Here is a 27,905-nt window from a genome sequence, read left to right as displayed (position 1 = left end):
CATCGGCTTTTCTGACCCAGGACACCTCAGAGCAGGAAGGGTCGCTGTTGCTCCCAGAGGACTCAGGGCCTCTGCCGCTGCCCCAGGACAGAGAGTAGAGCTGCCTTTCCAGCGCGTTCTGCCGCCCACCCCAGGGGAGACCTTGGGAGTTTTGCAGCAACTTGGCATCTCCTGAGTCGCCAGAGAGGAGCTGCCTTGTTGTACTGAGTGCTGAGGAGGGGACGCTGGGTGGCTTCCCTGGGCAAGCTGGTTGCTGGGCAGCACAGGCCCTTGCATTTTCTGGGCTGTTCCCGTGTTTCATTCCTCCCCTTCCCGGACAGTATTTGAACAAGACATATTTTACTGAAGGACTCGTGGATTGCGGGGTCCCACGACATCACCTCATCGATGCAGTCGATGGTTTGTTCCAGATTCAGGCTCGTTTCCGGGAAGAAACCCTGACAGATGTTGAGAAGCACGGGAACTGTATTTCTTTAGGACATGAATACAAGAAATGCTCGTCTCAGGACCTTCTAGAAGAATGAGCTGGGACCCAGTTTCTGCGTCCTGCTGGAACCAGAGACGGAGGTAAGGGCACAACTGTCCCCCACATCATACATGCTTTTTTAAAAATTTTGTGGTTATTTTTCCAACCTAGTGAAGTGATTGAAAACTACAGAAAACCTGGTTCGTACCTGTCATTAACCTTAGGTTATCTTTTAATTTAAATTCCAGTGAGTGAAGACCCAGTGGAATAGTTTCAGGTGTGCAATATAGAGTAACCCTTGCACTCGTCACCTGGTGCTCATCCCAGGTGCACTTCTTAATCCCCAGCAGCTGTTTCACCCATTCCCCACCTCGCTGTGGAAGCCCTCAGTTTGTTTCCCAGTTTGTCACTGTGTCCTTCACTCCCCCCCCCCCCTTTGTTTTGTTTCATTTTCACGTGTTAGTGAAATCACCTGGTATTTGTCTTTCTCTGACAGGCTTTTTTTCACCCAGCATAACATTCTGTCGCTCCTCCACCTCGTGGCAAATGACAAGATTTCCTGTTTTTATGGCTAAATAATATCACATTCCATATACTACATCTCAACTTATTCATCAGTTGATGGATGCTCGGGAAGTTTCCGTAATTTGGCTGTTGTAGAAAATGCTGCTGTAAACATCAGGGTGCATGTATCCCTTTGAAGGATTATTTTTGTATTCTTTGTGTAAATACCTCGTGGTGAAATTGCTGGATCGTAAGGTAGTTCCATTTCCTTTTTTTTTTTTTTTTTTTTTTTTTTTGGTGAATGTCCGTGATGTTTTCCAGTGTGGCTGCACCAGTTTGCATTCCTTCCCACAATGCAAGAGGGTTTCTCTTTCCCCACATCCTTGGCAACACCTGCTGTTTCATCCTTCATTGATTTTAGTCATTCTGATGGATGTGATGTGTTATCTCGTTGTACTTTTGAATTGTATTGTCCTGAAGATCAGTATTGTTGAACATCTTTTCACATGGCTTTGGCCATGTGTATGTCTTCCTTGGGAAAATGTCCATTCGTGTCTTCTGCCCATTTTTAATCTGATTTCTCCTTTTTTGGGTGCTGTATGACTTTATTTGTTTTGGACACTAACCCTTAATCAGATGTCGTTTGCAAATAGTATCCTGTAGGTGTTTCAGTTTTGTTGATTATTTCCTTGGTGACAGAAGCTTTTTATTTTTACGAAGTCCCATTATTTTTGCTTGTGTTTCCCTCCACTCAGGAGCTATATCTACAAAGACGTTTGTACAGCCAATGTCAACTAAGATACTGCCTGTGTTAATTATCCTCTGGGATTTTTCTGGTTTCAGGTTTCACACATAGGTCTTTATCCATGTTGGATTTACTTTTGTGTATGTTGTAAGAAGGTGGTCCGTTGTTGGTCTTGTTTTGTTTTGCACGTTGCTGTCTAGTTTTTCCAAAACCATATGTTGAGGAGATTTTCTTTAAGTTTATGTATTTATTTTTGAGAGACAGAGAGAATGCAGAAGAGGGGCAGAGAGAAATGGGGACTGAGAATCCCACACATGCTCTGCACTGCCCTGAGATCATGACCTGAGCTGAACCCACAATCACACGCTTTGCAGCCACCCACGTGTCCCCAGACTATCTTTTTTTTTCCATTTGATATGCTTTCCTGCTGTGTTGAGAATTAATTGACCATATAGGTGTGAGTTCATTTCTGCGTTTCCGTTCTATTGATCTCTGCGTCTGTGTCGTTGTTGTTGTCGTTGTTGTTGATGTTGTTGTTGTTGTTGTTGTTGTTGTTGTTGTTGATGTTGTTTTTTGCCAGGACCATACTGCTCATCTCAGTACAGCTTTTTAATACAACCTGAAGTCTGGAATTGTGATGTCTCCAGCTTTAGTTTTCTTCTTCAATTTTGTTTTTGCTGTTTGGGGTCTCTAGATTGGAGCATTCACTCCATTTGCCTTCAAAGTAATGATCGATACGTACGTACGTATTGCCATTTTACTGCCTGTTTGGCTGTGGTTTCTAATGATTTTCTCTGATCCTTTCTTGCCTTTCTTTCATGTTTTGATTATTTTCGTTAGTGATATAGTTTGATTTCATTATCTCTATTCTTAGCATATTTATGATTGGTTTTAGCATAGGGTCACTGTCAGGTGTTTATATAACCTCTTCTGCATTTGGCAGTTCATATTAAGTTGATGGTCATTTACTTTCGCACCCATTATTTTCTCCTCCCTAGGTTTTTGGTAGAGGTTATTACAATTCAAATCCATTTCTCTGAGTTCCTTAACTGATTTTTTTTTTTTTGCAGACATGTTCATTTTTTACTTGATTTGTGTCTTCTGTCTCTAAACTGTCACTGTTGGTCTCTCCTTTCCACTCGAAGAATCCCTCTTAACATTTCTTGCAGGACGGGTTTAGTGGTACAAACTCCTTTAGTTTTTGTTTGGAAAAGTCTGTGTCTCCTTCCATTCTGAAGGATAGCCTTGCTGGATAGAATATTGTTGGCTGCTGATTTTTCCATTCAGCACTTTGAATATGTGATGTCGCTAGCTTCTGGCTTGTCGAGTTTCTGTTCACTAATCAGGTAGCTCGCCTTATGGGTCTTCCCTTCTGAGTTAAGGTCTTTTGTCTTGCTGCTTGTAAGAGTTTTTCTTTACTGTCACTGTAATTTGCAAGTTTGGTTACAATATGTTTGTGTGTTGGCCTGATTTTGTTGATGTTGATGGGAGTTCTCTAGTCTCCTGGATGTGGATGTTTGTTTCCCTCGCCCAATTGTTGCATCCACACGACTCCTGAAACAGAATGCTACAGGCACCAGTGACAGTTGCAACAAAGTTTATTACAATGAGAGGCAAGGCTGACCAATCAGGACCAACACTCTTGACAAGAGTGTGGCCAACCGATCGGGACCAATACTCTTGTTAAGAGTGTGGCCGACTGATCAGGACCAACACTCTTGTTGAGAGTGTGGCCGACAGATCGGGACCAACACTCTTGTCAAGAGCGTGGCCCCGAACAGCTGGGATACAGAGTTTTTAAAGCCGATCACATCGTGTTATCGTTATCTGGGAACAGAACGGAGAAACAGTTCCCAGATGAGTTAGAAACAGTTATCGAATGAGTTGATTATTTTAGACTTTCTGCCACTAAGTTTCAACCAGTGGATCTCCTTGACCTTGTCTCTGATGCTCTTTTTGAGGTTTTGTTTCCTTCATTGGTAAAGCCTGATTCACAAGAGTATGAAGTATGATTTACAAGAGTAAAAGCAAGGTTGTTATCTTTTGACCTTCAGGGTCAGAACCAAGTTGTTATCTTTCAAGCTGAGCGTTAGCCCTACAGTACAATGTAACCCTTACATTTCCCCCTTTTCTTGTCAGTGAATCAATCCCTTGATTCATCATTAGGAACTAAGGGGACATAGTTGGACCTAATCATAATTTTTATTTTCTCAACTCGCCTTTTGACAACTGTACTAATCGATTGATAATGCATGGGCCAATAGTTAACCCGAGAAATAACAATAGCAGTGGCCCAGCTATGGCGGTGAGCAGTGATATGAGCCAGGGGGACTAAGAGAATAAACTCTGAGCCAGTTTTTGTTCTTGATCCCTGTGTCCACATTTATAAAGTCCCCCATGAGTCCCCACACTTACCATTATATAAACCCAGAAAATTTAACCACCAGCCATGGCACCTTCGGTTATCCAGCCTTCCTGGTTCTTACCTAGAGCCGGAAGCCCAGCCCACTTAAGATTTCCCAGCACCGGTACTTTAGACCCGGCCTCCATATTGCCCCTTTTCTTGTCCAACATCTTTCTTTTTCTACTTTCAACACACCTGTCTCCTACTTTCTGGTTCCTTCTCTAAATTACACACTTTTCCTGCCAGGCTTAGCGTCTCCTTCTCTCCCGAGACGAAGTGCCCTCGGTGGCTTGGTGTAGAGGCATGGACAGCCATGGGGAGTAGGTGACGGTGCCTAGCGGTGGAGTTAAGACGCCCACCGTCTGCCGGCCACAGGCGTGCAGCTCCAAACACGCAGCCACATTGGGCTGGCCTGGGCACAACGTGGGCAATCCCTCCAGCGACCTATGCAACCCAGCCTGTATGTGAACTTGGATTCCTTCCTTCCCTCATCACCAGCGGCTGCACGTTGATGTCACAGGAGGGTGGGAATCACAACCTTTATCTACTTTAAACAGTCACACATCTCATCAACAGTCTTAGCAGCATTACAACTTTCACAGAGATTTTCTTTCCTTGCTTCTTGGTGACAAAGGGGTAGAGGAAGGAGATGGGGCACAGACAGATAGTGCCTCTGCTGCCCTGGGAACGGAGGGCAACCCATAACCCCAAACCGAACACAGGTTTAACTCTGCGGGATTGTCCATTTGAGCCACCTGTGTCCTAGAGTCATGAAAAGCTCGGCAGATGGGCAGGGATGTTCCATTCACAGCTTTCATCCAATTCAACAAAGAAAGCCATTGTCTTCCTCCAAGGAAGGGTTCAGGTCTGAAATGGTCCCGGATTTACAGGCTCCTGGAGCAGGAGAGCGTCTCTCTTTTCTCCAGCACTCCCGTCACCCGAGTGCCACGGGGAAGAGTATCTTACCTTCAGGATCCTGAAACCACTTTTGTCCCGGCATCTTACTTCCCCCTTTTCTTGAAATTCACTCCAAATCTTTAGGAGTGTAACTGGGCTCCGGTGGAAGCAAGGGCTCTGTCAAGATCGGTAGCTCCAAGGCACTTTTGACTTGTTTCTTCCAAGTTTTAGGGCTTTTGTTACTGCGATGAGCTCTGTGTGCTGGGCTGAAGTTTCTGGGGGAAGGGTCTGTTGCCATAAAACTTCATGGTCTGTCATCACTGCAGCACTGGCATACTTTTGCCCTTGAAATACAAAATTACTGCCGTCTGAAAACATGCTGATATCACGGTCCTGTAAGGGAATGTCTCTCCCAATCCCGAGCTTCTTCCCAGGGGTCGGCAGAGCAATCCGCAGAAAGGGCCCTGTTGCAGACCTTTAACTTTCCCGGCCAATGCACCAAATGTTGCATCCACACGACTCCTGAAACAGAATGCTACAGGCACCAGTGACAGTTGCAACAAAGTTTATTACAATGAGAGGCAAGGCTGACCGATCGGGACCAACACTCTTCACAAGAGTGTGGCCGAACGATCGGGACCAACACTCTTGTTAAAAGTGTGGCCGACCGATCGGGACCGACACTCTTGTCAAGAGCATGGCCCCGAACAGCCAGGGTACAGAGTTGTTAAAGCCGATTACATCGTTTTATCGTTATCTGGGAACAGAACAGAGAAACAGTTCCCAGATGAGTTAGAAACAGTTGCCAGATGAGTCAGAAACAGTTATCGAATGAGTTGATTATTTTAGACTTTCTGCCACTAAGTTTCAACCGGTGGATCTCCTTGACCTTGTCTCTGATGCTCTTTTTGAGGTTTTGTTTCCTTCATTGGTAAAGCCTGATTCACAAGAGTATGAAGTATGATTTACAAGAGTAAAAGCAAGGTTGTTATCTTTTGACCTTCAGGGTCAGAACCAAGTTGTTATCTTTCAAGCTGAGCGTTAGCCCTACAGTACAATGTAACCCTTACATTTCCCCCTTTTCTTGTCAGTGAATCAATCCCTTGATTCATCATTAGGAACTAAGGGGACATAGTTGGACCTAATCATAATTTTTATTTTCTCAACTCGCCTTTTGACAACTGTACTAATCGATTGATAATGCATGGGCCAATAGTTAACCCGAGAAATAACAATAGCAGTGGCCCAGCTATGGCGGTGAGCAGTGATATGAGCCAGGGGGACTAAGAGAATAAACTCTGAGCCAGTTTTTGTTCTTGATCCCTGTGTCCACATTTATAAAGTCCCCCATGAGTCCCCACACTTACCATTATATAAACCCAGAAAATTTAACCACCAGCCATGGCACCTTCGGTTATCCAGCCTTCCTGGTTCTTACCTAGAGCCGGAAGCCCAGCCCACTTAAGATTTCCCAGCACCGGTACTTTAGACCCGGCCTCCATATTGCCCCTTTTCTTGTCCAACATCTTTCTTTTTCTACTTTCAACACACCTGTCTCCTACTTTCTGGTTCCTTCTCTAAATTACACACTTTTCCTGCCAGGCTTAGCGTCTCCTTCTCTCCCGAGACGAAGTGCCCTCGGTGGCTTGGTGTAGAGGCATGGACAGCCATGGGGAGTAGGTGACGGTGCCTAGCGGTGGAGTTAAGACGCCCACCGTCTGCCGGCCACAGGCGTGCAGCTCCAAACACGCAGCCACATTGGGCTGGCCTGGGCACAACGTGGGCAATCCCTCCAGCGACCTATGCAACCCAGCCTGTATGTGAACTTGGATTCCTTCCTTCCCTCATCACCAGCGGCTGCACGTTGATGTCACAGGAGGGTGGGAATCACAACCTTTATCTACTTTAAACAGTCACACATCTCATCAACAGTCTTAGCAGCATTACAACTTTCACAGAGATTTTCTTTCCTTGCTTCTTGGTGACAAAGGGGTAGAGGAAGGAGATGGGGCACAGACAGATAGTGCCTCTGCTGCCCTGGGAACGGAGGGCAACCCATAACCCCAAACCGAACACAGGTTTAACTCTGCGGGATTGTCCATTTGAGCCACCTGTGTCCTAGAGTCATGAAAAGCTCGGCAGATGGGCAGGGATGTTCCATTCACAGCTTTCATCCAATTCAACAAAGAAAGCCATTGTCTTCCTCCAAGGAAGGGTTCAGGTCTGAAATGGTCCCGGATTTACAGGCTCCTGGAGCAGGAGAGCGTCTCTCTTTTCTCCAGCACTCCCGTCACCCGAGTGCCACGGGGAAGAGTATCTTACCTTCAGGATCCTGAAACCACTTTTGTCCCGGCATCTTACTTCCCCCTTTTCTTGAAATTCACTCCAAATCTTTAGGAGTGTAACTGGGCTCCGGTGGAAGCAAGGGCTCTGTCAAGATCGGTAGCTCCAAGGCACTTTTGACTTGTTTCTTCCAAGTTTTAGGGCTTTTGTTACTGCGATGAGCTCTGTGTGCTGGGCTGAAGTTTCTGGGGGAAGGGTCTGTTGCCATAAAACTTCATGGTCTGTCATCACTGCAGCACTGGCATACTTTTGCCCTTGAAATACAAAATTACTGCCGTCTGAAAACATGCTGATATCACGGTCCTGTAAGGGAATGTCTCTCCCAATCCCGAGCTTCTTCCCAGGGGTCGGCAGAGCAATCCGCAGAAAGGGCCCTGTTGCAGACCTTTAACTTTCCCGGCCAATGCACCAAATGTTGCATCCACACGACTCCTGAAACAGAATGCTACAGGCACCAGTGACAGTTGCAACAAAGTTTATTACAATGAGAGGCAAGGCTGACCGATCGGGACCAACACTCTTCACAAGAGTGTGGCCGAACGATCGGGACCAACACTCTTGTTAAAAGTGTGGCCGACCGATCGGGACCGACACTCTTGTCAAGAGCATGGCCCCGAACAGCCAGGGTACAGAGTTGTTAAAGCCGATTACATCGTTTTATCGTTATCTGGGAACAGAACAGAGAAACAGTTCCCAGATGAGTTAGAAACAGTTGCCAGATGAGTCAGAAACAGTTATCGAATGAGTTGATTATTTTAGACTTTCTGCCACTAAGTTTCAACCGGTGGATCTCCTTGACCTTGTCTCTGATGCTCTTTTTGAGGTTTTGTTTCCTTCATTGGTAAAGCCTGATTCACAAGAGTATGAAGTATGATTTACAAGAGTAAAAGCAAGGTTGTTATCTTTTGACCTTCAGGGTCAGAACCAAGTTGTTATCTTTCAAGCTGAGCGTTAGCCCTACAGTACAATGTAACCCTTACATTTCCCCCTTTTCTTGTCAGTGAATCAATCCCTTGATTCATCATTAGGAACTAAGGGGACATAGTTGGACCTAATCATAATTTTTATTTTCTCAACTCGCCTTTTGACAACTGTACTAATCGATTGATAATGCATGGGCCAATAGTTAACCCGAGAAATAACAATAGCAGTGGCCCAGCTATGGCGGTGAGCAGTGATATGAGCCAGGGGGACTAAGAGAATAAACTCTGAGCCAGTTTTTGTTCTTGATCCCTGTGTCCACATTTATAAAGTCCCCCATGAGTCCCCACACTTACCATTATATAAACCCAGAAAATTTAACCACCAGCCATGGCACCTTCGGTTATCCAGCCTTCCTGGTTCTTACCTAGAGCCGGAAGCCCAGCCCACTTAAGATTTCCCAGCACCGGTACTTTAGACCCGGCCTCCATATTGCCCCTTTTCTTGTCCAACATCTTTCTTTTTCTACTTTCAACACACCTGTCTCCTACTTTCTGGTTCCTTCTCTAAATTACACACTTTTCCTGCCAGGCTTAGCGTCTCCTTCTCTCCCGAGACGAAGTGCCCTCGGTGGCTTGGTGTAGAGGCATGGACAGCCATGGGGAGTAGGTGACGGTGCCTAGCGGTGGAGTTAAGACGCCCACCGTCTGCCGGCCACAGGCGTGCAGCTCCAAACACGCAGCCACATTGGGCTGGCCTGGGCACAACGTGGGCAATCCCTCCAGCGACCTATGCAACCCAGCCTGTATGTGAACTTGGATTCCTTCCTTCCCTCATCACCAGCGGCTGCACGTTGATGTCACAGGAGGGTGGGAATCACAACCTTTATCTACTTTAAACAGTCACACATCTCATCAACAGTCTTAGCAGCATTACAACTTTCACAGAGATTTTCTTTCCTTGCTTCTTGGTGACAAAGGGGTAGAGGAAGGAGATGGGGCACAGACAGATAGTGCCTCTGCTGCCCTGGGAACGGAGGGCAACCCATAACCCCAAACCGAACACAGGTTTAACTCTGCGGGATTGTCCATTTGAGCCACCTGTGTCCTAGAGTCATGAAAAGCTCGGCAGATGGGCAGGGATGTTCCATTCACAGCTTTCATCCAATTCAACAAAGAAAGCCATTGTCTTCCTCCAAGGAAGGGTTCAGGTCTGAAATGGTCCCGGATTTACAGGCTCCTGGAGCAGGAGAGCGTCTCTCTTTTCTCCAGCACTCCCGTCACCCGAGTGCCACGGGGAAGAGTATCTTACCTTCAGGATCCTGAAACCACTTTTGTCCCGGCATCTTACTTCCCCCTTTTCTTGAAATTCACTCCAAATCTTTAGGAGTGTAACTGGGCTCCGGTGGAAGCAAGGGCTCTGTCAAGATCGGTAGCTCCAAGGCACTTTTGACTTGTTTCTTCCAAGTTTTAGGGCTTTTGTTACTGCGATGAGCTCTGTGTGCTGGGCTGAAGTTTCTGGGGGAAGGGTCTGTTGCCATAAAACTTCATGGTCTGTCATCACTGCAGCACTGGCATACTTTTGCCCTTGAAATACAAAATTACTGCCGTCTGAAAACATGCTGATATCACGGTCCTGTAAGGGAATGTCTCTCCCAATCCCGAGCTTCTTCCCAGGGGTCGGCAGAGCAATCCGCAGAAAGGGCCCTGTTGCAGACCTTTAACTTTCCCGGCCAATGCACCAAATGTTGCATCCACACGACTCCTGAAACAGAATGCTACAGGCACCAGTGACAGTTGCAACAAAGTTTATTACAATGAGAGGCAAGGCTGACCGATCGGGACCAACACTCTTCACAAGAGTGTGGCCGAACGATCGGGACCAACACTCTTGTTAAAAGTGTGGCCGACCGATCGGGACCGACACTCTTGTCAAGAGCATGGCCCCGAACAGCCAGGGTACAGAGTTGTTAAAGCCGATTACATCGTTTTATCGTTATCTGGGAACAGAACAGAGAAACAGTTCCCAGATGAGTTAGAAACAGTTGCCAGATGAGTCAGAAACAGTTATCGAATGAGTTGATTATTTTAGACTTTCTGCCACTAAGTTTCAACCGGTGGATCTCCTTGACCTTGTCTCTGATGCTCTTTTTGAGGTTTTGTTTCCTTCATTGGTAAAGCCTGATTCACAAGAGTATGAAGTATGATTTACAAGAGTAAAAGCAAGGTTGTTATCTTTTGACCTTCAGGGTCAGAACAAAGTTGTTATCTTTCAAGCTAAGCGTTAGCTCAGTACAATTTAACCCTTACACAATTAGGGACGTTTTCAGCTATTATTTCCTCAAATAAATTTTCGGCCCCAAATTCTCTTCCTTCTGGGAGTCCTACAATATGAATATTATTATCTTTCCTGTAGTCACTGAGTTCCCTTAGGCTCATCTCACGTTGCAGAATCCTGTGCTCTCCTTGGTTCAGTGTGATTCATTTCCAACACTCAGTCTTCGAGGTCACTGGTTTGTTCGGCTGCTTCTTCCATCCCTCTGTTCATTCCAGCTAGCGTGTTTCTCCTTTATCGTGTCTTCGATGTGTACTGTGTTATTTCTTATCTCTATGTCAGGGGTCTCACTCTTCTACTCATTTCACAACTCTAGTGAGTATCCTTATGATCATTGCTTTCAATTCCGTATCAGGTATGTTACTTCATCTCTTTGGCTTAGATGTCTCACTGTGACGTTGACTAGGTCTTTCCTTGTGGATAAACATCTCTGTGTGTCCATTTTGTGTGTCTCTCTGGGTCTGTTTCTCTGTGTTAAGAAAGTCAGCTGTGCCTTCTGATCTTGAAATTAACGACGGTCTGAAAGAGAGGTCCCGGAGTCCTGAGCAGTGCACGTCTCCATTTATAGGACCTGGACCTTCAGGAGGATATCGCGTGGGTATCGCTCACTCCCTGTTGTTGTGTCTGGGTTACTTTTCCTTTCACTGCAGGGGTCTGCACTGACTGCGTGCCTGTTGTGGGCTGTGCTTACACTCAGGGGTGTCAGTGGGACCCAGGCAGGCCAGCTGTGGGGTGGTATGCCCGCTGGGTAACTTGGGCACAGGGCAGGAGTGTTAGCAAAATGGCACAGGGCTACTAGTCCTATGCCAGATTTCCCGATGTCCTTTGGTGGCTGGGGGCTGTGGACCAGCGGTGGAAGCTAGGGGCGTGAGGATATGCACAGAGCATGTCAGTGCCTGGGGACATGTGGCTGGGTGAGACAGATGATGGTGCCTGGATATGTACAGCTGGGTGAGGTGCAGATGTACGCAGCGTGCTGTGACAGCTATGCATGCAGCCTGTCGGACAGGGTGCCCTTGTGGTTTTAAGAATGTTTGCCCTGAGACCAGCAGGCTCGGTGTGGTGAGTCCCCCAGTGAACCCTTGGGACTGGCGCACTGCTGACGGGTTAGGTAGCAAGTGTCTGTGCAGCCTCAGCCTCTGGTGGGTGCTTCTATGCTTATTCTGGGAGGCTGGGGGAGAATAATGGTGCCTGTGAGCTCCCTCATTGTTGGAGAAGTCAGTCCTCCAACACACTCAGGAATCAGCATGAATACATCTGTCCCTGTTGCCTCGGCATTGTGTAAAATGCCACGTTGACACTGCCTCTCTACACAGGCAGGGACCCGGCTAGCAGTCATCCTCCTGGATCACCCAGTGCTGGGTCAGCTGACCTCCAAAGCTCCAGGATCTCAACTCAAGGGAATTCAGCCCCTCTGGGTTTTAATGCCAAATGTGATGGAGATTAGTCTTCACTGGGTGAGCTCCCTGGGGTGAGGGCTCACTTTCTCTGCCCATTCTGCAGGCAGCCAGCCTCCACCTTTCTGACCTTCCTAACCTTTCTGGTGCAGCTTCTCTCTATTTAGGTGTGGAGTTTCTTCTGCCAGTCTTTGGATCGCTCTCTGGTTCATGGACTTGGATGTGGATATTATGTAGTTGAACACATGGGACAGGGTGCGCTCAGGGTCTGCTTACTCTGCTGTTACTAATTTTTTAAATGTCTTATTATTTTGGATTTTTGAGACATGGGCAGACAGACTCATATCACCAATGCACTTCAGGATTTGAAAGGAACTTTGCAACATTTGCTTCTAGTATTTTATGTTTTGAAACTCTCTTTAATGAGGTATAATTTACATATAACAAAGCCTCAAGTTAAAGGGTATAATTTGTGAGCCATGAGGGTACAGGACCATGGGTACAGCACCATGAAATCGTATGTTTTCTCCCTAAACCTTTCATCACCATCCCTTTGTGTCTAACGCTAATGTTGCTTTTGAAGTAACGACTACTTTTTTTTTTTTTTTTTTTTTTTTTTTACTTTTTCAGATATGCCCAGGTATCTGAAAGCCTGCATTGAGCTGAGCCTTAAGAGAGAAGTTTGGAATTCAGTTTTGAGAGTAGACAGGCAGTCCAAGAAAGCCTTGTAATTGGCTCTTAGATTTAAGTTGTGAGAGATTGTGGATGCGTCGAGAGTGCCTGGATCCAGATGTGGGCCTTGTTCTGTGAACAGGTGAGCTAAATACCTAACCTGAGTTTGAGCAAACTGTAGCTTTTCTTTGGAGACTTTATGGGCATTTAAAACCATAAGTTTTCCCAGGGGGGTGCTGTCTTCGTGTGAAGAGGCACGAGCCGGGGAGCAGAGACGCAAATCATCTACACACTGTAACAAAGTCGAGCCTGCAAAAACACTTACCATCATCCAAATCAGCCTTTAAGGTTTGTGGGAAACATGAAGCACTCTGTGGAACCCGGGGAGGTTGCAGTCCAGATGCATTGTCATTCCCTCCGCGTGAAGGTAAAAAGATACTGGCTGTCCTTATCAACTAGAATGCTGAAAACTACACCACATGGGTCGTTTAGAGTGAAAACGTTGCTTTCAGGAAGAGTGCATGTTGGTAGAGTGTGAGGTTTGGGAAGAAGGGGATGTCGAGGGATTACAGTGCTGTTTATTTCTCGGAAGACCTAGACAAAATACTATCCACAGCAGTTGGGTTTTCTCACAGGTATAATAGAGGTGTTATGTGGACTCCTGCAGGGGATCATGAGACCATGAGCCTTGTAACATTCTATTATGGTGTGGATGCCTTGAAGGCCTTCGTCATTGAAAAGATATTAATTCCAGGGAGAAGTTTTGCAAGGTCAGTTTGAATCTTGACGGGAGGTACACTGTGGATTCTGCCAAGATCAGTTAAAGATCTTGCCCATCAAGAGGATGGGAGCCGATCCAATAGGAATACATGATCAGTACCTCCAGACTCAGCTATAGGACCAGCACAGACACAGCACAGAAAAGGTGCCAGGGGATCATTCATTTCCCCTTTTTGCTATTTCCGTTACTGTTGTCAAATTGTAGGTCGTGGATCTCAAGTTCAGAGGATCTGCACATTATTTTAGAAAATCCTTCAAAGGATCCTCTTGTCGAATAGAGATTCCTGGTCTCCTGAGGGCGGCACTCAATCAGTACTGTCTTAAAGTTAGATATATATTGTAAAAGAGAGGGTAAATGGTCCCAATTTCCTTATGTAAGACCTGTAAGTTAGGTGCCAACCTTCTGGCCCTTAAAGGCACTGAGAAAAGCAGGTTCTTGCAGACTTGCCCTCTGAGGGCTCTTCTCAGGAAAAGCCACCTGTGAGACCCTCATGCCCTCCTTACCCAGGATTGTCAGAGATGAAATATCATCCCCTCGAAAGGAAGGCACATTCAATGTATCTATTGACTAAAATGCTTCATGGTGAATTTGGTCCCATGAAGGGTCCATTTTTGTTGCAATATTCTAAGCAAACAAAAGGACCTGAGCACAGTTGCAGACAACCCTGAGCCATATATACAAGTGTTCCAAGACCTAACCCAGGGTGGTGGGGAGACAAAAAGACACAGGCCATCCCTAACAAAGGGGAATCTAACACCCTGTTACTGTTTTTCCTAATACATTCCGGTTACTGTAACTGTATGGGGGACTTACACCCTCATTCGTTTCCTGGGTCAATGATTATGGCGATTAGAGCCAGCGTTCTCTTGTTGGTCTCCCTCAGAATGGAGGCTTTCAGGAATATTCCCAAGCCGCTGCCAAAACTCCTTTTAATCAGTGGAAGTTCTCTGTCTTCTCTGTCCTGACATGGACTGTCTAATTCCACTTGTTGCTGGACAAAACCTGGCGTCTGCTCAACTGTTCAAGTTGACAGACTTTCGGACCAGGAGACCTCTCTCTCTCTGCCCTCAAGGCTTTTATGTGCCCTTGGCACCTCATCAGGCTTCACCGGGGATGAAAACCCCTCACCCCACCCCTGCCTCACCCCCCACCTCACTCCCCACAGCCCGCAGCAGAGGCCCTGTGGGCTGGTTCTGGCACGAGTCCCCAGATGCCCCCTCTTAGCGAAGGCCCGTTCAGAAACCCCTGCCCCTGGCCATCCACCCCTGCTTGTCCCTGCCTTACTCAGGATGGGGTCTCCGTTGCCCTGTTGCAACGTCCAACTCTCAATTCACCTCGGGTCACGATCTCGCGGTCAGTGGGATGGAGCCCCGCGTCGGCCTCTGCGCATCGGCCCCTGCGGAGCCTACTTGGGATTCTCTCTCTCTTTCTGTCTGTCTGCCCCCCCCCCACCCTTCATGCTGTCTCTTGGTCTCCCTCAAAATGAATACATAAGCAGTAAAAGTTTTTAAAGAAGACGTAATACGACCACTTTATGGGGAAAAGACCCAACAGACCCTCAAGTTTTAACGTCCTTTTCATTTTTTTTAATCTTTAAGTAGGCTCCACGCCCAACGTGGGGATCGAACTCAGGCCCCTGAGGTTAAGAGTCGCACCCCCCACCGATTGAGCCAACCGGGGGCCCCGAGATCCTTAATTTTTGAAGGTCTTCTAGCAAACAGCGTCCTTCTGCCGTGTCGGCTCGAGACCCGCACCCGTCTCGTTTCTGGCCTCGCTTGGAATCCCCTGCGCCGCCTGGGGGGGTGTCTCCTCTGGCAGCCCGGTGCCTCTTTGTCAGAGTTCTGGCCTTCTTCTCCTCATTCAGAGATTTTCAGCCAGATGCGTCAACACTTTGTTGTTCACAGTTGGCGCAAGCCGTTTTGTGTGCTTTTTGAAAGGACTGGCCTACGCCGGCCGACTCCATCTTGTTCTGTGTCCTTCACCTTGACCACGCCTCCTCCCCTTGAGTAACCTCCAGCTCACCTGCCTCACAGGACTCGGACCCTTCCCCAGCCAATCGGCTGAGGCCACAGCCATTACCTCACCAGCTGCTCCTAGGCCCCAGTAAAACCTTTGTCCTTTTGAAACTCGCTCTCTCTCCCCGGTATCTCACCCCTGCGTCGGTGCAGGTAGGGGATAGAGCTCGAGCTAGCTCAAATAAAGGCTCTTTGCTTTTACATTGGACTCGGCTCCCTGGCGGTCTTTGGGGATTTCGAATTCTGGGCATAACATTTGGGGGCTTGGCCCGGGGTCTCCAAGACCCCCGAGGGACCCCTGACCCAGAGAGCCTAACTGGCCACTGTTAGTGTCTGTTCATTCCGTCTTTTCTCTGTGAGCTCATTTCTGGAATTCTGGTAGTGCCCGACGAGGTCTAAGTGGACGCACTGGAGGACCATGGGCCGGGAGTTTCGGAAGACGTTCCGATCCTCCCTTCTGGAGGGATGTGGAATCCCCTCATCAGTTTTGGAGGGACGTGGAATCCCCTCAAAGGTCTAAGCTGGCTTTCAGTTTTGCTTCCATGGAGTTGGAAGAATTTCTAAGGGTCCTCTGTTCGTCTGTTTCTGTGTTTCTCTGTTTTGTTCTGTGGACTTACTTGACGGACGTTATGGGACAGACTCAGACTACCCCTCTACCCACCCTCTTGGCTTAAGCCCTTCCTAGCCCCACTCCCTCTGGAGCCAAAACCCATTCTTGCTTTGCAGGGGGGGACTGAAGAAGAATTAATTTTCGTCCCCCATATAACCCCTCTAGGCTGCCGGAAGAACACCATCCTTCCCCTTCGGGTGAGACAGACGCTGTTCTGAGAGCGGGAGGCGGAAACGCTCCAGTGGGAAGCCCACCCTTACCAGACAAAGGGCTCAGGGGGAACAATCCGCCTCTGCTGCCGACTCCACTATTCTGCCCCTGCGAGCCACCGGACCCCCAGACGCGGAGGGGAATCGGCCCCATCACTATTGGCCTTTCACCACTAGTGACCTCTACAATTGGAAAGCTCCGAATCCTAAGTTCTCCAAGAAACCGGCAGGGCTTATTGATTTATTAGACTCTGTTCTTTTTACCCATCAGCGCACGTGGGACGATTGCCAGCAGCTTTTGCAGGTCCTGTTCACGACTGAAGAAAGAGAAAGAATCCTCAATGAGGCCCGAAAACTAGTTCCGGGCGCAGACGGGAATCCCACCACCAACCAGGCTGAGATAGATGCCCCCTTCCCCCCCTTAACTCAGCCCCAGTGGGATTTCAACACAGCAGAAGGTAAGGAGAGGCTCCGGGTCTACCACCAGACTCTAATGGGGGGTCTCTGAATGGCTGCTAGAAAGCCAACCAATTTGGCCAAGTTAGGAAATGTATAAATCTCCGGCTGCCGTTTTAGAACGGATCATGGAGGCATTCCGTACCTATACCCCCATGGATCCAGAGGCTCTGGAAAGCAAGGCAGCTGTTATCATGGCCTTTGTAAACCAATCGGCCATAGACATTAGGAGAAAATTACAGAAAATAGATAGAGTAGGAGAAAAAGTCTGCAGGGCTTACTCGTGGTAGCCGAAAAGGTATATAATAACCGGGAGCCTCCTGAGGACAAGCAGGCTCGCGCCACGGCGGCTGCCAGCAGTAAGCAGACTCGAGACCTGGCCAGAATACTACTAGCTACCACTGCTGACTTCCCCGAGGAACGATACCGCCGTCTCCGGCAGCTGGCAGACGACGCAAGAAAAGGTAAAGGAACCTCCAAGGGGGGGTTGGGGGGAGGAAGCAGAGGCTGCAGAAGGATCAGTGCACATACTGCAAGGAGATAGGGCATTGGGCCCCAGATTGTCCAAAAAGGGCCAGCGGGAAGGGAGGCAAGACTGCTCGAGTAAACGTCCTAGAGCTAGATGAACTGAGTGATTAGGGGAGTCGGGGTTCGGACCCTCTCCCCAAACCCAGGGTAACTCTTAAAGTGGAGGGGACCCCTGTTGACTTCCTTGTCAACACCGGAGCACAACATTCGGTCCTCCGCACCCCACAAGGAAAACGAGCCAGCAAGAAGTCCTGGGTACAAGGGGCAACTGGTATGAGCCAGTGTTCATGGACTACCTGAAGAACAGTAGATTTGGGAACGGGCCTGGAATCCCACTCCTTTATGGTAATACCAGAATGCCCCTACCCGCTGTTAGGACGGGACTACTGACCAAGATTGGAGCTCAGATAACTTTCAGACAAGGGGGGCCTCAGGTCACCGATGGCAAAGGCCACCCCATCCAGGTCCTGACCATGAAACTGGAGGATGAATACCGCCTCCACCAGGAGGTGCTCCCGAGAGAGGATAATATAGACAGATGGCTTCAAGAATTCCCCTCGGTTTGAGCAGAGATGGGGGGGGCGGGGATAGGACTATCCGCTCCCAGGACCCCGGTCCTGGTAGAGCTCAAGCCAGGAGAGAGTCCGGTAAGGATCAAACAATACCCCATGTCTCAGGAGGCCCAGAGGGGCTCCAGCCACACATCCGGAGACTACGAAGCCTACGGGTACTAGTTCCTTGCCAGTCTGCCTGGAACACCCCCCTACTGCCGGTCAAAAAGCCTCACACAAATGACTACTGACTGGTACAAGACCTCCGGGAAGTAAATAAGAGGGTCGCGGACATACACCCAACTGTTCCCAACCCATATACTCTCTTGAGCTCCTTGGCGCCCTCCAGGGTCTGGTATACGGTACTAGATTTAAAGGACGCCTTCTTCAGTCTGCCGCTGGCACCCCAGAGCCAACCCTTGTTGGCCTTCGAGTGGCATGATCCGGAGGTGGGCCACAGTGGGCGACTCACCTGGACACGGCTACCTCAGGGATTCAAACATTCGCCCACCGTCTTCGACGAGGCACTACACGAGGACCTGGGTGAGTACAGAAGGGAGCACCCTGGCCTCGCCCTCCTACAGTACGTAGATGACATCCTGATTGCTGCCGACACGGCCAAAGACTGTGAGCGAGGGACCCAGGACCTGCTGGCTACCCTGGGGGCCTTAGGGTACCGGGCATCCACGAAGAAAGCTCACATACGCAGCGAGAGAGTTTTGCTGAGATCACCAGGCCCCTATATGAAGCTACCAAAGAGGGGAAAACATTTAAATGGGCTGAAAAAGAAGAAACTGCCTTTAATCAGTTAAAAAAGGCCCTCCTAAGTGCCCCAGCCCTGGGCCTACCAGACAATACGAAGCCCTTCCACCTCTTTGTAGACGAACATCAGGGAATAGCAAAAGGGGTTCTAACTCAAGCCTTAGGCCCTTGGAATTGCCTGGTGGCTTACCTGTCCAAGAAACTCGACCCAGTGGCTTCCAGTTGGCCGCCATGCCTAAGAATTATTGCGGCAACAGCACTCCTAGTCAAGGACGCAGACAAACTGACCCTAGGACAAGAGATCTGGATCATGACCCCACACGCCATTGAAGGGGTCCTGAAACAGCCTCCTGCTAGATGGATGAGCAACACACGTGTGACTCATTACCAGAGCCTGCTACTCAACCCTCCACGTGTACGGTTCCACCCCAGTGCAGGCCTCAATCCTGCAACCCTGCTGCCCGACCCTGACCTAGGTGCTCCACTACATGACTGTGCCGGAATCCTGGAACGAGTACATGGATTCCGGACGGACCTGACCGACCGGCCCCTCCCCGATGCCGAGGCTACTTGGTTCACTGATGGCAGCAGCTTTGTGCGAGACGGACACAGGTATGCGGGTGCAGCGGTGGTCACCGAAACGGACACCATATGGGCGAAGGCTCTACCCTCCAGTGAGCAGAGCTCGTCGCCCTCACCAAGGCGCTAACGTTGGGAGCTGGACAACGGCTTAACAACTACCGGATTGGGGAGACCCATTTTACCAGACCTGCCCAAATACTCCCAGGAGGAGTTACAGCGGATCAAGAAACCCCCCATGGCCCAGGAGATAAAGGGACGGTGGTATACACCTAACAAGGAGCTCGTGCTGCCAGACCGGCTCGGAGTCTCAATATTAGAGCACATGCATCGGTCTACTCACATGGGGGCCCGAAAATTAAAAGACTTAATCCGACATGCCGGAATCAAGATTCACCAACAGGACACCAGAATAGAGCAAGTTGTATCTGCCTGCAAGGCCTGCCAACTCACCAACGCGAGGGCCACATCAAATAAAAAAGGAACCAGGCTCAGAGGCACCAGACCAGGAGCCCAATGGGAGGTCGACTTCACTGAAGTCAAACCAGGAAATTACGGTTATAAATATCTTTTCGTATTTACGGACACCTTCTCTGGCTGGGTGGAGGCATACCCAACCAAGCATGAAACGGCTCAGACGGTGGCTAAGAAGCTACTAGAAGACATCTTACCTAGGTCTGGTTTTCCTGCCATGGTAGGATCAGACAGTGGACCAGCTTTTATCTCGCAGGTAACACAGGCAGTAGCCAAGGCGGTGGGGGCAAACTGGAAATTACATTGTGCTTATAGGCCCCAGAGCTCAGGACAGGTAGAAAGAATGAATCGAACCCTAAAAGAGACCCTTACCAAATTAACCATGGAGACTGGCGGGGACTGGGTGACTCTCCTACCGTACGCCCTTTACCGGGTTAGGAACACTCCTTACACTGGGTTTTACTCCCTACGAGATCATATTTAGCAGGCCACCCCCTATTATTCCCAACCTTTAGTTTAAAGATCAAGAACCTTTTCTTTCCTTGAGAGGGCTCCAAAGGGCGCACGAGGACATTTGGCCGCGCCTCTGTGCCATCTACGAGCCTGGCCCGACCCCAACAACTCATCAGTACAGGCCAGGAGACTGGGTCTACATTAAGAGGCACCACCGAGAGACCTCGAGCCGCTCTGGAAAGGACCCTACATCGTGGTGCTGACAACCCCCACCGCTCTCAAAGTAGACGGCATCGCGACCTGGGTCCATCACACCCACGTTCGGCCAGTGGACCCCTCCTCATTCCGGAAGGACTTTGTCACGCGATGAGCCTTCAATCGGGACCAACACGACCCGCTCAAGCTCACCCACCGAATATTCATAACTCTATTAACTCTGCATGTCATTGCTCATGCTGCCGGGAGTCCCCACGCCCCCAAAACATCACCTGGCAGATCATAGACACCGGCTCGGGGACAGTACTTAATCAGACCTCCCAGAGCCACCCCAGGGACACTTGGTTCCCAGAACTTTGCATAAACCTCCAAACTCTGTTGCCCTTGTCACCATAAATGCAGCCGGTCCCATGATTGGGTCCGAAAGCTACATGACAAGGGATGAATGAAAGGGCCTACGCCGGCCGACTCCATCTTGTTCTGTGTCCTTCACCTTGACCACGTCTCCTCCCCTTGAGTAACCTCCGGCTCACCTGCCTCACAGGACTCGGACCCTTCCCCAGCCAATCGGCTGAGGCCACAGCCATTACCTCACCAACTGCCCCTAGGCCCCAGTAAAACCTTTGTCCTTTTGAAACTCACTCTCTCTCCCTGGTATCTCACTGCTGCGTCCGTGCAGGTAGGGGATTGAGCTCGAGCTAGCTCGAATAAAGGCTCTTTCCATTTGCATCGGACTCGGCTCCCTGGTGGTCTTTGGGGATCACGAATTCTGGACATAACATTTTTGCAGTCGGAGGTGTTTGTGCGTGTAGACTGAAGATTTCTCGGTTGTTCACACACGTGCGCTCTACTCCTTCTAGAACTGACCTCACATCGAGGGGGGCTGTGGAAGAACCGAGGCAGGACCTTCCCCTGGTGAGTGTCGAGCCCTCAGGGAAGGGGCCCAGCGAGGGTAGGGGCCAGAGGGGCATCGGGAGACCAGGCCCCGGTTCTGCCCATCAGACCCCCTCGGCTGCCATGTGACGTGAGACCTCGCCACAGGGGGGCAGGGAGGACGCACCTTCTTCTTAACCTGGAAGTTATTTTTATGACAAGTGTAGTACGTGCCCCCTGGAAACTCTTGGCGGATATGGACGTGTTAAGATAAAAAAAAGAAACAACCAAGAAATCCGTCCTCCCTCCACCTTCCCTCATCCCACCCAGGAGTTGTCACTGTCCGTTGTTGGGGTGATGAGTTCTAGAACTTTCTGAGGCCTGAGTAGGCCTCGAGCTGGATGAGGTGTGGAGGGAGGCGCGTCTTGCAAGGAAAGGCAAGGAAAGGCTCCGAGGGGTCAGGGTGAGGGTGGAAAGACGGGACTAGGCTCCTTCACGCCCAGAGCTGCAGATCAGAGATGAATCGCACCTCGGGTGGGGCAGGGGTGGGGGATTCCCGTGTGCCTGGAAACCAAACCCACACAGCCGAGACCAGGAAAGGTCAGGGACAAGGGCAGCCAGAGACGAGTCAGCGGCTAGTGTGGGGGGGTGGGGGTAAGGAGGAGGGTTCCCCCTGCGGAGGCCACCACATGGGCCCACGTGACCCATGTCCCCTGGGCAACCAGAGGCCCCAGCAGTCTGGGAGGGCATCCCCGGGGCCAGAGAAGGAAGGCACCTAGGGACAGGACCCCCCTCCCTGTGCCTCAGTTTGCTCTCCTGTCAAATAGGGGGCAGAAACGGCACCGTGTCCAGAGACATTGGGAGGGGGGCACATATGACCCTCAGAGTTTCTGTCTCAAGCCGGGGCCGGGTGCAGACAAGTCCAGCCCCCTCCCAGGGCCCCTAATCAGCTCTGTCATCAGGCCCTGGCCACACGGCGGACAGTTAGGAAGCGCCTGCTCTGAGCTGGGCAGCTGGGGGCTGTGCCCATCTGATCTGCGGTGAAGACCACGGGACCCCGAGCGGGTACAGTGGCAGGGACATGTACAATGTGGGCAGGCACAGACGCCTGTCACGAGGGCCTGACTGTCTCCTGGCTCACTCTGGGCCTCGAGCTGGGACCCTCTGGGGTGGCCCCGAAGACCCGACTCCTGGAGGACAGAGGAGACGAGCCAGTGTGCCCCCCGGGAACCGGGGAGGGCTTCCTGGAGGTGGGGGACACCCATCTCCACCCCTGTCCGCGTGACGAGGAAAAACAAACGTGGGTTTACAGACAGGCCACCCGGGGCCGCCCTGGTCCTGCTGTGGCCTGTGCGGCCCAGAGCCGGCCACTTAGTCCACGGGGCAGGATCCACGGGGCACAAATGGTGGGGACAGCCATAGCTGCAGGTGCCCAGAAGGAGCAGGTGGGGCCTGCCACGGAGCCTGCCCCTCAGCTCCTCCCTCCTCCCTCCTCCCCCCTGCACAGCAGGTGAATGGGCCCTCCCTGACCCACCCTGGCCCAGCACATGGGCTCAGAGCACCCCCTAACCCTGCAGCGCACACACATCATGGCTCTGGGGCACCGTGGCCTCCAGCCCCTCACCCGGCTGCCTACCGGGCATTTCTCTCCGGCTGCTGCCCAGTACCTGGAGCTCATACCCAACCAGGGGCTCCCAACCTGGAGCTCATACCCAACTCCCCTTGGGGAGCCAGCGAAGACCCTCACCTGAAAGTACCCAGATGGGCAAGCACGTCCCTAAAGGGGAGGACAAATTGGCATCATATCCAGGTCACTTTTGCGTGGCAACTGGTTAATTCCCAGAAGAGACCTTGCCTTACGAGAGAAGTGGGATGGACAGATGGATGGTTGGAAGGATGGGGGATGGAAGGAGGGAAGGATGCAAGGTTGGAACCACGTGGTGGCCTCTGGTGCAGGACAGAGCTGTTGGCTGTGGCCGCAGAGCGGAGCCAACCCTGAGATCCTCACTCTCCCTTGCCAAGCCTGGTAGGACACCAGCCCCAGCGCGGCCCCCTGTACCTCGAGGCTGGCCGACACGCTCCCACGGAGAGCCCACTCCACAGAGACTGACTGCACTCTGGTCATTCCTCAAGCTCTTTAATTTGACAGACAGCACAGCGAGGCACCCTGGGCCCCAGGGACTTCCCGCCCGCCCCCTGGCATCTTCTTGCTCCTTCCCCCAGCAGTCAGGGAAGTCCCGGACACTGAGGAGGCCAGAAGGAAGGCGGAGCCCAGGCCAGGGACAGGGGCGCAGAGGCTGAAGCAGCAGGCTCTGGGGGGAGGAAGGCGTCACTCCTCCGGGCCCAGCCGGGCAGACGGCCAGCAGGCCCTGGTCAGAGGCCCCTCCCGATTTGCTGCATGATCCAGGGCACGTACGTCTGGACGCGAACGTAGACCCCGGGACGGTTTCTCACGGCACAGCTGTCGCCCCAGCTGACCACTCCCACCAAGTGCCAAGCACCCGTCGTGTTGCAGACCAGAGGGCCTCCGGAGTCGCCCTGAGGAAGGAGAGAGAGCACTGAGCCCCGGCTGGCCTCCAGCGCGGGGTGGGGGCCGGGATGGGCTGGGACTCACCTGGCAGGAGTCCCGGCCCTCGGTCCCCGCACACAGCATGTCGTCCTGGATGATCTTCCTGCCCGCCAAGTGGTGGCTGGTGGCGTCATGGTACTGCTGGTCACAGACGGGGTTCTCCACCACGCTCACCGCCACCTGCTGCAGACGGTAGGGCGGAGGCAGCAACTCTGGGGGAGAGACGTGACCGGAGGCTGGAGCGTGGCCCCGCTGTCGGCCACTAGCCTGCGTTCCCACCCGGATTGCTACCGTGGGGACCCCAGGGTGCAGGGTTCCCATCTCCCTCTAAATTCCTAATACCCGGGGGGTGGATTCTGCCTTTAGTTGGAAGGACCGGAAAGAAAATGGGGGGGGGGGTGAGGGTTTCTGCCCGCCCCCCCAATATCTTCCTATAAGTTGGAAAAAAAACTAAGAATATGAATTTCCTCGTCACAGTGTTGGGTCCCGAGCTCAGTTGTGCTTCAGGGACCCTCCAGCCTCTGGGGTCGGATCTCCCGATTGGGGCGCACACGGGGTGGGTGGGGGAGGGTGTCAGAAGGCGATTCCTTTCCAGAACCTGCAGCCGCCCACCCGCCAGGACTTCTCCATGTGGCCAGGTCTGGAAATGCCTCGCGCGGCCCCGAACCCCTACCAACCCCCACCCCGTACACACGGTGCACCATGACGGTGCCCCAGCCGGTCACCCAGCACTCGTCCTCTGGGGTGACTTCAAGCAGGGCCGACGGGAGCTTGACAGGCCTGACGTTATCCGTGTATTTCACAGAGTGTGACAGCTGGAGTAGGGCCACGTCCGCACCCAGTTGGACCTTGATGTAGTCGGGGTGGACGATGACGCGGGTCACATTCAGCAGCGTCCTCCCGCCGTAGAGGTACACGTCCCCGGCATGGATGCGGTAGGCTGCCGGGTCGGCGTCCTTCCTGGGGTCGCAAAGAAGCCATGGAGGCGGGTCCTTCGAGGGTGGCCCCCTCCGCCCCGCCTGGAGCCCGAATTCCCACACCTCCTGATTCACCCAGAGCTGGATGGCAGCTAGCGGACTCACCGGAAGATGCAGTGGGCGGCGGTCAGCACCCACTGGGGGTGGATGAGGGAGCCCCCGCAGATGTGCACCCAGGAGGCCCAGTTATAATTGTAGACTTTCAGGCTGACCTGCCATGGCCACTTCCCCTGGGGGGCACTGTGGCCCCCGACGATGCCCACCAGCTCGTTTCCAGGGAGGGAGGCTGGGAAGCAACATGAGGGGGGAGGGAGGCTGGGAAGCAACATGAGGGGGGAGGGAGGCCAGGCCTTGGGGCCCGGGGCCGAGCCCCGTCCCTACCTAGGCCCCCCCGAGGGCAGAGACAGGCACCTCCAAGGCCCCCAAGCGACTGGAACTGGAGACAAGGTTACAGGAGCCTCTGGGAAGGGAGGACTCCCGTGGGGTCAGGACTCACCTGGGCTCCCCACGACGCAGGTCCCTGAGAAGAAAGGGGTCAGAAGCAACAGCCACAGCATCTGCGAAGAGAGAGGGCACGGAGGGACAGCTCAGGGCCGGAGGGGGCCAGGGGCCTCTGCAGCTGTGTGAGAGGGGACAGCGCCCCTACCTTGCCAGGCTCCACGGGTCTCTGCTCTGGGGGCCCCCGAGGTCCTTTATGTTTTGGCCACCGGAAGTGGGCGGGCGACTTGGGCAGTGCTCCATTTGGGGGGGGGGGGGTGGAGGTTGGGGAAGAAAGGCAGCCGGGTGTCAGGCTGAGGCCGGGGGTGGCTGCCACCTGGATACGCCGTCAGGGGCTCGGCCGCCCTCAGCCACGTGGACAGGCCCCCGCCAGTGTCTCCAGCAGAGGAAGATCCCCGCACGCCCCAAGGCAGGCTCCTACACTCCCGGAGGCCGGGGAGGCACCCCTCCTCACCCCCAGCTCAGAGCACAGGTCCCCAGGCCTCAGGCATGTGGCGACGCAGCGGGCAGAACTTCTCCCCCAAGGGCGGGCGGACTCCCAGGGCCCAGGACGCCCCCGCCCCGGCCACTGTTCCTACTCGGGCGCTTCCTGAAGGAGGGAGGCCTTTGCTCCTCTGAGAAGGCCGCCGAGCATCAGCAGAGTGTGTTCAGGGGGATGGGGAGCTGGTTCCCCATCACACACCCGGGAGGCCAGACTCCCACCCTGGCTGCCCACCCCTGGCTGAATGCGCTTCTCACGACACGTCTGAGCAGCAGAGGCCGCAGAGCCCATGGCAGGCCCAGCACTGTGCCTGGTCCACCCACCCTGCCCCGCTTCCGGCCAGTGCAGTCACGTCGCTTCCCTCACGTTGGCCTGGCCGTCAGGGTCATGGACGGACCCCTGCACGTGGCACAGGGTCCCCGTCCCCTGGCCTCCGCCCCATCCTGAGTCGACAAACCCGGCTTCACAGCCCACCTTCCCAGCTGCCACCAATAGCACCCATCCAGGTGGCCTCCAAGGGGGCAAATGATGCAATTTTTGTGGCGAGTCACATGGTCTCCCCTAAAGCTCCCCCTGATACCGTATTGAGGCATGGGGAGGGCAGAGGTCCATGGTCTGAGATAGGTTCCTTCGACACCACCCAGGAGAGTTGGGTGTAAGCATACGGCTCCTTCTACATCAGCGAATCCAATCTACATCAGGGACCCTGAACCCTGTGAGCCCCTTTTTCCTTCCAGCTTAGGGAAGCAGCCAGCCCTCCAGCAGCTTTGGGGTCCTGGCTGGGCCACCAAAGGTAAACGTCTGGCTGTCCACATGCTGCCAGCCTTGCTTTAGCAAATGTCAATATGAGCAGCTGCTGTATGGGGGATTCTCCCCCATTGTGATCAGGGCCTGGGACAAAACATGACGAGTGAGAGAGAGACAGGAGTGCCCTGTGCTCCTGGACAGGGCTGCATGCACAGAGCAGATAGCCTGAAGCCTGGGGAGAGGTGGACAAAGAGACAGGTAAGGAGAGAGAAACTGGATGAGTGATAGGGGATTGGGGCAAGACCGAGAGAGTGAAAGGAAGAAACACAGAGAGGTGTAGTTAGAGAGAAACAGAGACAAAGAGGAAGTACAAGGTGAAAAGTGGAGACCTGGTCCAGTTATGTGGACGGGGCGAGATGGGCCAGGGGAGAGGGGATGTGTGAAGTGGCTCTGAGTGTTGGGGCAGGAAGGGCTGGTATCATGGGCATCATAGTTTCATGACTCTAAGACTCCAACATCCCTGGGGCCAAGCTCTGCAGAGGCCATTGCAATTGAAAAGATGGGCATCTGTCAGTTCTCCTGGAATTGCGGGGCTCAGCATTATGTTCTGTCATGGAGAAGGATGTCTTCAGGGAGGGTGTGCTGCTCTTTGGCAGGTAAGCTCCAGAGCCCGCCCTGTGGGGAGGCGTCCCGGGGTCATCTGCCTCACTGCCCCAGCCCCTGTGGGATTTCCCCCCTCCCGCCACCAGCTGGCGTTCCTCATGTTCTGAACCCAGGCACGAGGCATCGTGTTGCCCCCAGGTCCGGCAGTCTGGACCTGGCAGAGTTGAACTGCTGATATTGATAAAAAGTGTTTGACAAGAATGTCCATATTCTCCCTCTGGAACGAGCGGTGTGCATCCAAATCGTGGGTTGCTATCCTCCTGTCCACAACCAATCTGAGGATTCTAGAAGGTAAGGGAACCCTTTAAAACACCATAGTCTTCTCTTACATCCTTCAAAGACAATTCCTTTTCCCAGCTTTCTTTTCATTTTGAAGAGATGGCAATTCCTAATTGAAGGCATGATGGTCCTATAGAAAATTGACCTACATGACTGATGGACATTATTTCATCCATCTGTATCCCTAAAGCACATGTCATTGGAAATATAAGCCACGAATGCATGTCGTAAATTCACAACAGATGTGTAGCTCCCTGTAAGTTGCATGCTGACCTTGTCACATATGTGTCATCAGATATTATTAGTGACTTTTCAGATAAGCTCTAAACATCAAGATGGTCATGTTAGAGAATCTGGTATAGATGGAATTTCACAGATTCTAAATTAGGAATGATTTTTCATTTTTAATCTTTCTTTTTTCTTTTGTGAGAGAGCCCGAGCTGGGGTATGGGGGAGAGAGTGGGAGATACTGAATCTGAGGCAGGCTCCAGGCTCCGAGCT

General features: G+C 51.8%; 1 protein-coding gene across 1 annotated transcript; it reads right to left on the bottom strand.

The window, feature by feature from the left end:
* Window positions 1-23,311: 23,311 nt before the first annotated feature.
* LOC122209831 (serine protease 29-like) lies at window positions 23,312-25,293 on the bottom strand. The gene is made up of 5 exons (XM_042922052.1): window positions 25,233-25,293; window positions 24,842-25,022; window positions 24,454-24,719; window positions 23,805-23,971; window positions 23,312-23,728 (listed from the first exon to the last, which is right to left on the bottom strand). The coding sequence occupies exons 1-5, from the start codon at window positions 25,291-25,293 to the stop codon at window positions 23,564-23,566; spliced, it is 840 nt and encodes a 279-aa protein (XP_042777986.1). The 3' UTR covers window positions 23,312-23,563.
* Window positions 25,294-27,905: the final 2,612 nt, after the last annotated feature.

The sequence above is a fragment of the Panthera leo genome, chromosome E3, assembly GCF_018350215.1.
Source record: "Panthera leo isolate Ple1 chromosome E3, P.leo_Ple1_pat1.1, whole genome shotgun sequence".
NCBI classification, from domain to species: domain Eukaryota; kingdom Metazoa; phylum Chordata; class Mammalia; order Carnivora; family Felidae; genus Panthera; species Panthera leo.
The sequence above is the reverse complement of the archived record's forward strand: the minus strand, read 5'-3'. Positions and strand labels throughout refer to the sequence as shown.

Coding starts and splice junctions, on each gene's coding strand:
- LOC122209831 (XM_042922052.1), bottom strand. CDS start 25,293: ATGCTGTGGCTGTTGCTTCTGACCCCTTTCTTCTCAGGGACCTGCGTC. Junction 25,023..25,232: donor CTGCGTCGTGGGGAGCCCAG/GTGAGTCCTGAC, acceptor GTTGCTTCCCAG/CCTCCCTCCCTGGAAACGAG. Junction 23,972..24,453: donor GGGCACCGTCATGGTGCACC/GTGTGTACGGGG, acceptor TCTCTCCCCCAG/AGTTGCTGCCTCCGCCCTAC.